General features: G+C 42.9%; 4 protein-coding genes across 4 annotated transcripts; 2 read left to right on the top strand and 2 right to left on the bottom strand.

The window, feature by feature from the left end:
* Positions 1 to 782: 782 nt before the first annotated feature.
* Positions 783 to 1,779, bottom strand: GL218_02101 (3-ketodihydrosphingosine reductase tsc10; the record flags this gene model as incomplete). Its single annotated transcript, XM_033578593.1, has 4 exons — positions 783 to 826; positions 879 to 1,497; positions 1,551 to 1,682; positions 1,741 to 1,779. The coding sequence occupies 4 exons, from the start codon at positions 1,777 to 1,779 to the stop codon at positions 783 to 785; spliced, it is 834 nt and encodes a 277-aa protein (XP_033439038.1).
* Positions 1,780 to 2,530: 751 nt separating this feature from the next.
* On the top strand, positions 2,531 to 3,262 carry GL218_02100 (putative integral membrane protein; the record flags this gene model as incomplete). The annotated part of the gene is made up of 2 exons (XM_033578592.1): positions 2,531 to 2,708; positions 2,787 to 3,262. The coding sequence occupies 2 exons, from the start codon at positions 2,531 to 2,533 to the stop codon at positions 3,260 to 3,262; spliced, it is 654 nt and encodes a 217-aa protein (XP_033439039.1).
* A 3,157-nt stretch (positions 3,263 to 6,419) lies between these two features.
* GL218_02099 (Isotrichodermin C-15 hydroxylase) lies at positions 6,420 to 8,007 on the bottom strand (the record flags this gene model as incomplete). Its single annotated transcript, XM_033578591.1, has 4 exons — positions 6,420 to 7,075; positions 7,144 to 7,767; positions 7,827 to 7,886; positions 7,959 to 8,007. The coding sequence occupies 4 exons, from the start codon at positions 8,005 to 8,007 to the stop codon at positions 6,420 to 6,422; spliced, it is 1,389 nt and encodes a 462-aa protein (XP_033438242.1).
* Positions 8,008 to 10,612: 2,605 nt separating this feature from the next.
* GL218_02098 (Versicolorin B synthase) lies at positions 10,613 to 13,658 on the top strand (the record flags this gene model as incomplete). The annotated part of the gene is made up of 3 exons (XM_033578590.1): positions 10,613 to 11,975; positions 12,733 to 13,060; positions 13,118 to 13,658. 3 exons carry the CDS (start codon positions 10,613 to 10,615, stop codon positions 13,656 to 13,658), a joined length of 2,232 nt encoding a protein of 743 aa, XP_033438243.1.
* Positions 13,659 to 14,015: the final 357 nt, after the last annotated feature.

The following is a 14,015-nucleotide window of genomic DNA, read 5'->3' as shown; positions in this document are numbered from 1 at the left end:
TTAGGGTGTAACTATTCACATATATTTGTTGATGGAGGTATGAAAAACGCGCTGTCTTATACTGCAAGGTTTAATTCGCCTCACTTAAACCCCAAATGCAACTACTACCTATGCAATACTTCTCTAGAGCGCCAGTATCCACGAATCCAAATAGATGATTATAGGTACCTAGATAATAAGGCGGTTGGGCTATTCCTAGATTTCAGCGCAAACTATAGGGACACCTCAAGTGTTGATAATTATGGAGATTCTCGAGGCTTTATCGTTTTCTACCTACTTCTCTGAATTCTGTAGTCTGTCTGACATTTATATTTTAAATTGATTTTTCTTCACATTTTCAGTCGAGCACTTTGTCATGTCTTCCGCAGACTATAGGTTTATGATTTCGGCGTTCGTAAGTCAATTTGAAATCGTGCTGTGCTGGCCGGGTTATTGAAAGAAATTTATAATGAAGGGTCTTTTTGCGAGATATCATTACGTCATTTACAAACACTCGATATTCCTCAGGATGAAGGGTTTATCATGGAGCTAGCTATTACGAGACTGGAACTCAAAGGTATCATATATTGAAGACAATGTTTTAGAGAACCCACAACACGAATATTAATAACACAAACTGAACTCGTTGGATGATGTGACTATTACTTCGAACCTAGGCATATTTATCATTTGCTTCATTCCCGAGGTGCCGAACTTTCGACCCCATGTCCGCACTTTTCGATCCATATCGTCCCTGACGAATACCATTACGATGCCTAAAACCCATGCTAGAAACCAGTCACCTAAAACTCTCCAAAACCCTCCTCTTGCACAACCTCCCAGCATACTACGCTTTACTAGCCCGGTCAACAGGTCAGTCGTAATAAGTTCCTGCCCACTTTCAAGTCCCTTGATACTCCTCGCGGCGACGACCTCTGGTGTTTGGCCTTCATCCCCCTCTTCAAGCATCTTGGTTAGGTCAGACTTGATGCGATTTTCGGCCTCGTACGACTCAGTGTAAATAGTGGCGGGGAATACGGTATGTAGCCGGACAGGAGGGTCGTTTGGGTGGGCTGCGGCGTATAGGTTCATCTCTTGAGATAAGTTATCGGAGAGAGCTCGCAGTGCGGCCTTGGACGGGCTATACGGCGAGTAACCAGCGAAGCTGTAGAATGCTACAAAAGAAGCGGTAAATATAAGGTGGCGCGCGGGAGCTGTGTTGCTTGTTCGAACATCGTCGATGGCTTTTCGTGATGTCTTTAGCCAGCATGTCAAGATTGCATGTGCCATATATAGGCTCGTGAAGTAGTTGCTGTCCATCTGGGTCTGGAATTCAGATATGGGCGTGTCAATGAATAATGTTGGGTACGAGCTGCCTGCGCAACACCACACGATGTCTGGAGGATTGCCCGAGTTCCACGATTGTACCTGGTCGATGATGCGTACAGATTCAGATGGGGTGGTCAAGTCGGCGCTAATCTGAAGGAAACGCTGCGTTTGAGGGTTCACAGCTCCTTGCTATAGCGAAGTCAGCTTCAAATCATGCGATTATTGGTATTAGGACAATGTACCTGTATATATTCGAGGCTTTGAAGTAGCTTTTCCTGGTCGCGAGCAACGATTACGACGTTGGCCCCCTTTTCAGCGAGCTGACGTCCAGCCGCAAGTCCCATACCTCGCGAACCACCAGTGATAACCACGGTCTTTCAGGTTTGTCAATTCAATTCCTTGTACTTGAGCTGGCTTGAATGCGTACCTTACCCTCCACGGGGAACTCGTTTTTGATAGTATCGTTCCCATGTCGGTAACTTGGCCTTCCTATGTATCCTCTAAATCAGTGTTAGTCTTAAGGCCACTTTTCGCGATGCAATAGGAGACACTTAAGTCTACGGTGCGCGAACTTACAAATAACGTCCGTCTAAAAGGAAAATACGGGGTCAACTTGCGACGAATAAGGGAAGCGAATCCCTAAACAATAGAAGGTGTATAGGTATATCGAGGTCGAATGAAAAAGTGAAAAAGCTTTACTTATATCACTGCCCTGTTTTCTTTTAAGGCTACCCGCTTCTGAGAGATTAGGTACTTTAATATCCCATAAAGTAACATCTACCATGTACATAGGTTGCTTTGTGTAACCTAGAAACAGGGGGAATCCGGTCCGAGCCTGCTTATCGTAACTTCTCCCACTTGAAATATTGTCTGCTGTGCGACCACACATCAATTATTATTCGCCAGATCCTGCTCAATCTGCAGGCTTTGCCCACCTAGATACATAATATATAGTAATACTCAACTTCTTTCATTAAGGCTTTATTATTTAGGTATGCTACTAACACAATATCTTCACAAATGACGCACCATGGCCCTACACCATGTCAGAATCATTCCTTCAAGAAGGAATATATGGCACGATGAAGCCAAGTTCAATGGCGATAAGAGACAGAACGTACGTATATCTATTAAAGAGCATTTACAGTCATCATATGCCAGTAAACTTCTCTCGGTAAGGAAATGCCTTTCCAGAATAGTTGTCTAATATGTTTCACTTGAAATGAGTGAAGAAGATGTGACAACAGACGTCGGAGCTATAGTAGTAGTTCTAGCTGCTATAGCGGTCGGATTGCGCTTCTACTCGCGCTACTTTACAAAGGCTGGCTTCAAATGGGACGACTGGCTTGTACTGGTGGCACTGGTAGCCACGATTCTAACCGATGTGCTAGTACTATACGGTTTGTCCCCCTTTTGATACTTGTATGATATTGAACGTGGCTTAAGTCTTCTATTGACTTACAAATAACTTCTCTCAGCGACCAGCGTGAATCCGGATGGCGCCGAGGTGGCATCTAATACAGACCCCAACTACCAATACACACCTGCAGATGTCGAGTTCACCAAACTGAGTTACATCGGGACAGTGCTCTACTTTACCATCACTTCTGCGACTAAAGTATCTATTCTACTAATGTATAACCGGCTGTTTTCTGTCGACATCTCGTTTCGTCGTCAAGTCATCATCGTTGCTGTGGCTGTAGCAGGCTTCTGGATTGGATGCACCGTCGCCGATCTTCTCAATTGCATACCGCTCGAGTGGACATGGAATAATGCGCTTGATGACCCACGATACTGCTTCAATTATAACATATTTTGGCTCACCAGTGGAATCGTGGAGGCTTGCCTAGATATCGTGATTATTATCATGCCTGTTAGGGTAGTGATAGGGTTGAATTTGAATAAAAGCAAGAAATTGGCTGTTGCGGGTGTGTTCTTGTTAGGAGTCTTGTAAGTGCTTTGGCAATGCTCATTTGTGGTTACTCGCTTTGAACTAATTTCAACTACAACCAAAAGCGTCATTTTCTCAGGCATCGTCAAAGTTATCCTGAGTTATGTACCTGGAAGCCGCGAGCCGTCGTTTAGTAGGACTGAAGTATGGACGACAGTGCACTGTTGCACAGGTATAGTCTGTGCATGTCTTCCGATATGCTGGCCTCTGTTTACTCGGGTGGTGAAACTCAGTCCGAGTAGTTGGCCTGGCGTTTCTTCAATTCGGAAGCATTGGTACAGCTTCAGCGGCTGGTCATCGGTGGAAAGGGGGAGTGCGCAAAGAAACACTACGCCACAACTCGATCAAAACACAGGAAGTAGTGTGGGAGGATACGAGCTACCGATATACATCCCTGATACTGGGGGTGTTGCAGTACCATTCGAGGAAAGTCATCAGCAGCAACACATCCACGACGGACACTCTCTTGAACTCTATAGCCCAGGACCATATATCCCACAACCGTATATACCAGAACCGACATACTGGATGTATGAAGGAACAAGACCCCGCTAGCTAGTGTATGTCGGCTGTCCAATATTCCATCAGCAACAAATAACATGTCAACTGTTTTAGAGTGTTTTTCATTAGCGATCGAAGTTCTAGTAATAATGTTGATGGAATCTGCATATCATGTACCATAAGACACGGAAGATGTTACGAATCCCGGGGCCAATCCAAAATAGAACTTTCAATTTGTTCAATAACTTTGAGATTATATTCCAACAGCGCATACCCTTAGGCTCATTCAATTGGGTGCCGCATCTCAAGAAGAGATGATTCGGTTCGTATACGGAAGTTATAATTTGGGCTTCGAATCAACGCGCTTCGTGGAGTTTTGTGGTAGACTAACATTGAATATTTAGAAGCTAGATGTGGTCTCGCCGGTATTCTCAAAGCTATTTTGATACTAGAAAAGGGGCCAAACCCAACCCCCTATTCGAAAAAAGTGGGACCCTAAGATCAATGCGAAATCGAATAATATTGATATATGAGAACTCGGAGGTTGTAGGATTGATTGTCCTCGGATGTAAGTGGATAAAAAGATAGTAACCTCATACAATATCTAGTCCAGAAAAAATTCTACAACCTTAGATAGGTAATTACCGCGTAGTTACTTAATATATATACATGCCTTAGGTACCTCTTAATCAGTTAAGTCGATTACACTTAGTTGATCATGATACCTCTGAAGGATGTTTGGGGGCTAATCTCACATACGAATTCACTGAACAGTAAGCCACCACCGCATTGATAACTCATACAGGCTCTGGATGGTTGACCATACTTTCATATTAAAAAGTAACGTCTTATCACAGACATTACAGAGACAAAATCAGATTACATTTCCGTAACTTCCGTTATGAATATTATAAAACATTAAGTCTTTTGTTTGCTATCAAATCAAGGGAACTGAACAGTGTAACCCCGGGGTACCTAAATGAAAGAAGGTTGACATAGGTTAGGTACATAGCACGATGTAAGGGCTGTTCGCGTTTAATTATTTACATGTAGGCAAGTATCTATTTTCCAAAGTTTAAGTTCAAATGTTTCTCATTCTTTTTGTTATTTCCCGAAGTTACGCTCCATACACGGGAAAGTTCAAGGAAATTTATATTTCAGTAGGAATCAATTATCTCTGTCGAAATTTTCGATCAAAAGATTTGCTCACCATGCCAGAGAAGAGTGCTATGGTGGTAAATGAACCCAACCCTTCCAGTATCACCGATGGCGAACAAGCTGAACCGTCTACCATTTATTATACAGCACGATGTTGGCGCTACAAACAGAGAATATGAGAGTAGACAGTCCTACATAGAAGGCCTGAGGCTTTATCTGATCGTATCAGCGTAATTAACTATGAAACTGTTCTATTTCTATGATATTGTCATGTTGATAATTAAGGGCTAGGCTATCTATGTGTCTATTCCTAACTAATCTCGAGATACCTATCGTTACTACCGCGTTAGTGGGCATGACGAGCGAACTAGGTGGATTCTCGATAGATCTAGTTGGATTATATTAGCTTATCCTAGGTACTCAGTTATATTGGTTGGTAGACCCACCAGATTCGCCGTCCTCCTTCAATATTTGCCTAATGTGACAAGACCTTTATAAATACTTGTGGTTGCAATCCTTTATGTTACGCTGCAAATGCTTTCGAAAATACTGGAAACCCAAGTAAACCGCCGAGTAATCGGGTATTACTCTAAATTTAGAGCTGAAGCTCCCGAGATTAATAATTCGAATGGTACGTATTCGCTTTTCTAGTACTAAGTGCAGTAAATATCGAACAATTTCGAGGGAGAGTTATCAACCCCCAGTTTTTGCCTCGCGATTATGACTGAGAGTTTCCGTGATAGGCAGAGGAGCCACTGCTGTGACTATGCTTCCATACCTTGCAAGAACCCTATTCAAGTCTCGCTCATTTAACGTAGGCCAACATATATAGTCGTCGTAGCGGGTTCAGGATGATTACAGAAATTCTTACCCCTAAAGTGGGTCTCCCAGTGGAGAAGACGTGTCAACATAATTTTCATTCATATAGCTGCCTTGTTTTGTGCCTTTTTCCTACGATTTCCAAGAAGATGCTTCTAAAAGAGACCAACAAATTACTACCAGAAGGGATCGGTCCAAATTTCAACTTTGAGCCGCAGTATAACCCTAGAGAGCAGCGTATATGCCTTCATCTTGATAGAAAGTCTTATTCTGCTTTACATCTTGAAAGCATACGAATAATAATTGGTAATATTAAAAAATGTCGTTAAATGAATTATTCTATGCAGGACAGCCAATTTATGGATGCTGATGTTATTGTCACGACGACATAGTTCCGTGCGAGGCTTAGGGGAGAGATTTAGATCAAGGTCAATGACTATTCAATTATGTGAAGTAAAGGTTTGTAAACACAAGAGGCATAGAAATCTAGCTCCACATATGTTCTTATTACCCAGAACGACGGACCCTAAAAACTAAGGGTCAATCCTGCCAACAACACCTCACAAGATTGAACTGCAAAAGCGATACTACTGTAAAACTACCTTCATAAAGTTAACATATAATTTATACTAGTGTACTATATAAAAGTATATCAATAGTCCTAGAGAACCCATTCTTATAATCAAGGAACTCTAGAGTGGAATATCAAGCTGGGCCCATCGTGAGTTGAAGAAATAACATCGTAAACCTGAAATTCGCCATCCCGATGTCTGCCATAGGTGGCGTTTCTACTTCCGGCTCCAAGTTCACCGACCTTACCCGGGGCCTTTTCGAAATCGAACTGCCACAATATCTTTGAGATTGTCACACTCGCTTCTAAATAAGCCATTGCCTTGCCTGCGCAGATACGAGATCCTGCTGAGAACGGAATAAATGCATCGTGCATTATTTTCAATTTTTCCTCCGATCCCTTAGAAAGCCATCGTTCTGGTTTGTAGACAAAAGGCTCGGGGAAATACTTTTCATTGTGGAGGATAGAGTAAACGTTCACTCCAAAAATGGTCCCGCGAGGTATGACATGGCCGTCTACGACGAACGGCGCATTATCTGTGTCGAGTTGCTCCCGCCAAGGAGTGCCTGGGGCCGCCGGTGACATACGCAGGGCTTCGTCAATACAAGCCCGTAGGTATTGACAGTTGGTTAACTTTTGACCGCTGCAAATTTCACTACTAGAATCGAATGCGGTTCGAATCTCATGAGCTAGCTTGTTATAGCAGTCTGAATTGCGAGATAGATAAAAGAAGAGGGCCGCGATGAGAGAAGAAGTTGTATCACCGCCTAAACAATAAATTAATTGATTAGCTATTAGGGAATCTTTAAGATAAATATCGTAAGGGGTAACTAACCTGCCGCAAATATGAATATCGCCTCTGCCCACAACTCGCTTGTTTGAATATTCTCTGGTCCTCCTGTATTGATTTGATCTGCGACCATTGAATACAGGTCCAACTTGGCGTCTTTATTCTCAGCCATGCGAGACCCAATCAGCTTCTTTATCGCGGCTCTATATGGCTCCCTCTTTTCGCGTATCTTTCCAACGAATTGTAAAATTTCGGTCATCTGGAGTTGTGTCAAGAGGGGACACTGTAGCTTCATGTTTTGGAAATAATTCCCAGCCACAATACCATCCGAAACGAATCGATATTCCTCTTTCTCCTGGGTCCGCAAAGAGAAACCAAATGATAAGAGGCAGATAATGTCTAGTGTCAAGTACCTCAACATGGGCGACATGTTGATGGGCTTAGTGCCAGTGGTGGACTGGGACAGCTGCTGGATGAAAATGTCGATCTGCTCGATAATAATGGGTTCGAACAATCGCATACCTCGCTCATTAAGAGCCTGGCCGATTAATCGACGCTTTACACGATGTTGCCGCTTATCAATTACAGTAAAGACGCTGTGTATATTGGGAGCTTGCATGATGTTCAAGTACAGACTAGCTTTGGAAGCCCTTTCATTGTGGTATATATCTTAAAAGCATGTTAAGCAATCTTTCATCAGGAACTCAGCAGAGTATTCATATACGTACCTTGCAATGCCTCGATGGTGTTGAAGACCAGCTTATTCGGTCCATGTCTTACGACAGGACCTATATTACAGTTTCATAAGTTTTAATTTCACATCGTTCGTTAAACTCGGATATATATTGGCTCTGACTTACCATACGATTGATGATTTCGCCAAGTGGCTATGTGTTCACCCATCAACATCGCGTGGTAAAGGTTATATAAATCAGATAACTTAGCAGAAATCGGGCCTGGGTAAGTGCTCAAGGGATGTAGTGTCAACCGGTAACTGAGGAATAGAACAAACTATGATGCGTTAGCAACAACAAGATACTACATATTGGAGTTAAATCCGCTTTCGAAAGTCCGTACACATAGAGTAAAAGTATAGAAGATATAGGTGAGAATGAGTATGGCATTATCTTCAAAAGCCATCTTGATGAGAGATTACGAAAGGTGCCGCGGCTATAGAAAGTGAATCTAGAGCAAATGTAGAATAATCGTGGAGAATCGAAAGAACAGGCAATGTCAAAAAATCAACTGTGATTACATATGTTGTAAACTACAAAGGTACATTGTATAACATATTTCATGTAATGTAAATATGCATGCGCTTTGCCAAGCCTTTTTCTACCTAGGTACCTGACCTACATGTAATAAGGTGTAACATATCTAAGTATGTACCTATACATCTCAATCGTTTGTGAGACCTTAGGTACCTCCTAACAATATTACTTAAATAAGTAAAGTAAAGCAAATAAACCCCCTTTTAGTTTTGGCACATTAAATGATATGGATATTATATGCAATTAGATGAGACGTTAGAATAATCTATCATCCCCCTTTATCATTGTGAAATATGATAAATTAAAAGTTAATAATGTTACATTTTAGTACTTTTAGTTGCATTTGGAAAAGTAGGTAGCCGTTCCTATAATTAGCTTAAGAAGATGCCCAAGTACTTGCCATATTATATAAGGTTACGTTACTAGGATAAGCTACATTTTTACTATAAATGTCATACGTTATGAGGCTGTATAGCGTTACTAAACAAGTTTTTATTATTAATTTTACAATAAACGACCTACATTAATTATCATTAATGTGTTATTATTTTGAATTAAATGAGCTATTAAAAAGAGTAGATAGTATGAATATAATCTCGAACCAAGAAAAATGTTATTCGAGCTTTGAAAACTATTAGAAACGATACCGACTTTAACGACATTTCAAAATACATTAGGTATGTGAGAAGCTTTCCTATTTGAAAAGGTGTCGGATCAATTTTTAATCATTGACCGATCTCCTAACCAATACGAAGCACATTGAAGAAGAGAGACTTTTACAAATAAATTAATACACTTACTTCTTCGTATCGCTTTGTATTAATGACATAAGTATGCGTTGGTGGTACTGCGTTGGCCAACATCATCGTGTAACGCGAATAAAACCGGTGACACAATACAAATAATACCACTCACTTATTATTATGAGGTGTAATTCAACTAATACATAGTTTCGGTTGGGTTGCATAAGCAGGATTAAGTAGTGTATAACGCCAACAGGTTGATTAAAGTGCCGCTTGTTATGGCTGCAAAGTTGTTCTTAAGGAGAGAAAATGTCGGCATTTCCTGATGGCTGGGTGCCTAATGTTGGCGATTGTGGGACAGCAATTTCAAGAAGCAGGCTACCAAATAGATAGTCACCGATATCAGATTGTCCAAAAAATATTTAAAACCATAGGGTTGCATTGCTGTTTTTTGAATACGAACCGGAAGATTGCCTTTGCTACTACCTCCAATATATCTCGCAAACATTAACTAAATAAAGACAGACCGGATGTATTAGAGATACCCTTTGATGGTTATTATACGTAGAGTGAATGTGGAGAAGCAGTAGCAAAACTGCTATATAATAGCCGGTGTAGTAGTATGAATTTATTAACGTTTAACCTTTTTACTCTTTTTCGAGAGGCGCGTAGCGTCCTTTATATATTTATTTTATATAGATTTATGCCTGATTCATATTAGTGTTACTTATATCCTAATAGGATGTATAATATAGACTTGATTAACGCTCAGAATTGTTGGACACGGCTTAAACACCAAATACTTAGGTTGTAATACCAGATATGTAATAATTAATCATTTTATTGGTACTAACTATATTTGGGTTAAAGGTGTTGGTGATTAGTGCTTTAGAACCTGGCTCGTTCTTCTGTGACAGCAATGTAAGCGGTCGGATTCCCTCTCTTAACTATGTCCAGCCACGCCATCGCCTTGCTATTACTGTAATATTCGTGTTTATCACCCCTATTATAGTAGATTCAGGTGCGTAATGGCTGCTATTACGATGACATTGTGGCGTTGTGGTGGTGGGTGGAACAGCAGGCTTGACGCTGGCAGCCAGACTTTCAGAAAACCCTAACATGGCCGTGGCGGTTGTAGAGGCGGGTACCTATTACCAAATAAACCATCCAATTTTCTCAACTGTCCCTATGTGTACCGGTGGATTTACTGGCTCGTCACCTACCGATATGAACCCAGGCGTAGACTGGGGGTTTATCACTACTTCGCAAAGAGGCGCCGGTGATAGAGAACTACACTATACAAGGGGTAAATGCCTTGGTGGAAGGTACGTGATAGCTTGAAGGTCGAATTACTTTCTTAACCTAGAAACAACGCCCCGCTAACGTTGAAATACCACTGGGTAGTTCCGGGAGAAATGCTATGATGTACCTACGCCCCGACAAAGGCTCTCTTGATAAATGGGGAGCTAGGTTGGGGATCCTACGTACGCATTTGAAAACATGCTGCCTTACTTTCAGAAGAGCTGCAAGTTTACTCCCGCGGATCCTAGTATATTTTCCGGTGTTGAAGTCAAGCCAGGACCGGGAAACAATGCTTTCTCCTCGGAGAGCGGCCCGTTGCACGTATCGTATGGTAATAATATCCGACCTTTTTCTCAATGCCTTGGGCGAGCCTTCAGTGAAATTGGAATCCCGACCATCCCAGATTTTAATAGTGGCAATCTATTAGGCTCTCAATTCTGCACATTTACTGTTGATCCTACAACAGCGACTAGGAGCTCCGCGCAGACCTCGTTCTTAGACCTTTGTCAAGCTCGACCAAATCTCAAAGTCTTTCGGGAGACGCTCGCCAAGCGTGTCTGCATTAATGAAAAGAAACAGGCCACCGGCGTTGAAATTAGCCCTGGCTTAGTATTAATGGCTCGTCGTGAAGTCATTTTGTCTGCCGGTGCTTTCCAATCACCACAACTGCTCATGGTTTCCGGGATTGGACCAGCAGACACTCTCAAAAGGTTAGGCATTCCAGTGATTGTGGACAGGCCCGGAGTCGGACAGAATTTGACAGACCACATAATGTACGGACCGTGCCACCGCGTTAAAGTCGAGACTATATCAGCAGTTGTAGCCAACCCAGCCCAAATTGTCCCGTTGATATTCGACTACGTTAAAAACGCCAGGGGTCCTTTGACAAATCCAGGTATTGAATACGTGGCCTTTGAGAAAATACCTAGACATCTTATATCTGAAGATGTCTCCGCTAAGCTCTCTCAATTACCTCTTTCATGGCCTGATATGGAATACATCTCAATGGATACGTATTCGGGTGATCTCTCATCTCCGCTATTTAACTCACCTAACGATGGCTATAATTACGCCAGCATTCTAGTTTCTCCATGCGCCCCATTATCGCGCGGTAGTGTTACTATTACCTCTGACGATACGGTAGATCTCCCGGTCGTGGATCCAAACTGGCTATCAGACCCTATTGACGCTCAGCTCGCGGTGGCCGGATATAAGCGGGCGCGAGAGCTTTTCTCGTCGGCAGCCATGCAGGATATCCTCTTGGATTCAGATCCTGAAAAGGAATTCTTCCCCGGTCTTGACACTGTGAAGACCGACGAAGAGATTCTGCACACGATCCGTAACACTATGACCACTATCTATCATGCCTCCGGAACTTGCCGCATGGGACACGCCGCGGACCCTGACCCTAGTGCCGTGGTAGATCCACACGCTAGGGTTTTTGGCGTGGAGAGACTGCGTGTCGTCGACTCAAGCGCTTTTGCCCTGTTACCCCCGGGCCATCCACAGAGTATGGTGTATGCACTCGCTGAGAAGATCGCTGATGACATTCAAAGAGAGGGTTGAAACCCCCTCTACGGGTTGTCAACGTTAAAGCTGTTTATGTAATATAGGCGGGAAGTGAAGATATTATGAATTGGCTAGGACTTGAAGGCTGTGGGTAATCTTTCTGGAAGGCCTGGCACGATAATCTGTAAGTACTATTACGATTGGAAGGAGGGCAGCTCTTCATCGACTAACTTTGAGCCTTAATTCAAGCCTACATTCGAAGCTGAAGGATCTGTCGAGCTTGATGTTCAGTTTGGTGCGCCGGTTGGTCTAGAACTTGAGACTGTTCCGTCGATTAAGGCTGCCGCAGCATTAGCGGTTCAAGCCAGTTACAATGCCACGGATAAGAGCTTTGATGCTGGGTCAAAGACTACTAATAACTGTTTCGGAATTTCCACAACGCTTAGCGTCAAGAACGATGTTAATGCTTTTTACAACGGCTTTGGTCTCGATAAGTGTAGCATGAGTTTATGGAATGGTACCGATCGTATCCTCGCTTCCTACTGTATTGGGTAAGTCTCCAACATCCACATCAGCACTGTCTCATTAGACAGTCCCATGTTATATGCCTAGGTTGTGAACACACATTGTCTTAGAAACAAAACCGACGGCACCAGCAAGGGCAGACTAGGACTCCAGAGCCGATTAGGAATATCCGACACCGCATACACCCAGCTTAGGGGACGAGCCTCGTACAACTTGACTAGCAATAGCTCCTCTACGACCTGACGGAATATGTGATCGAAACTAACAAGACCTTGGGTTTCCAGGACTCCAACTTTCTGACACCCCCTATAATATCGACGAAAGCGAATTCGATGGTTACTTGTATAGCACCCTTAGCTTAAACGGTTCTAATGGAGAATACACCTTTGCGACATGCGACGACGGCAATCTCTACATCCAGAAAAACGGCACACAGAACTCGTTGCCTTATTACAGTACCTGCACAACGCTGTGGTATGGATATGAGGATGTTGTTTTGGCGACGCTTAATAGCGGCATCCTCCACTACTACAATAACACCATGTCCAAGCTGAGCGTCAGCCGTCTCCGTACAGCTGACGAAACGGAGCTTCCAGCAACTGCTGCCTATGTGTAAGGATTCCTCCCCATAAAGTCAACGTTCTCTAGCTAACACCCACAATTTCCCAGTGCGCTTGCCCCCTATTACTACACCGAAGATGAAAGCGAGAATGCGCCAAGCATGCTAGCAGCCATCGACACCATCAACGAGATCTTCCCAGCAATCTGCACGTACAAGAATGCATCGGCAGGCGCTAAAGTATACCTAATCGGGTCGGATATCAACGCCGGGCTAGCGATCTTCAAGTCTCCCGATGTCGAGTACAGCATCACCAACGGCAAAGTCGACGACTGTTACGTGCTCTTCCCAGAGATCACGGACTGTATCGACGGCGACTGGGCCGACTACGACGAAGATGCGGAGGAGTACGAGAGCAATGCTACCCAGCTTGAATTCGACGACTCCCTGGTTGATGCGGAGGGCGAACTGACTCTGAACAGCAACAATACGCTCCTGTACCAAGACGAGGAAGCTCTAAACAATTTGGATGAGGTGTTTACTGACGATGACGAAGGAGACGTCGAAGAATGGGATGAGGACTCGGATTATCTTGACAGGTTCGGCGACTACTACGATGTTATCGATGGTGATGACGAGGGCAGCTCTTAGTCCCCTTTTTATAAGGGCTTAGAAGCTGATTGAAGGCTGATATTGTCGGAAACAAATCGAGCAAATGTGTTACGGAGCATTTATTTTCGATTTATTGTTTATCTACTGCCGAAATAAGTACTAGATGCTTGTATTGGACGGAATAGGAGTAGGGAAAGGATGATTGGGCGAATACAATATTTAGTCTGAATCATTTTAGCAATTGCAAAGTTTTAATTCCTCTGAGAGCTCTCAAAATTAGCATCCCCTCTTGAAAACGAGTGAAATTAACAGGTAGGTAGTATGAAAATTGGTTTCATTAGAAGCTTGTGCTTATATGCTGCCGCCCATTTTAACATTTATACTACCCAATCTAGG

The sequence above is a fragment of the Daldinia childiae genome (genome assembly GCF_008694065.1).
Source record: "Daldinia childiae strain JS-1345 chromosome Unknown Scaffold2, whole genome shotgun sequence".
Lineage (NCBI taxonomy): Eukaryota > Fungi > Ascomycota > Sordariomycetes > Xylariales > Hypoxylaceae > Daldinia > Daldinia childiae.
Note: the sequence above shows the minus strand (reverse complement) of the source record. Positions and strands in the feature narration are given on the sequence as shown.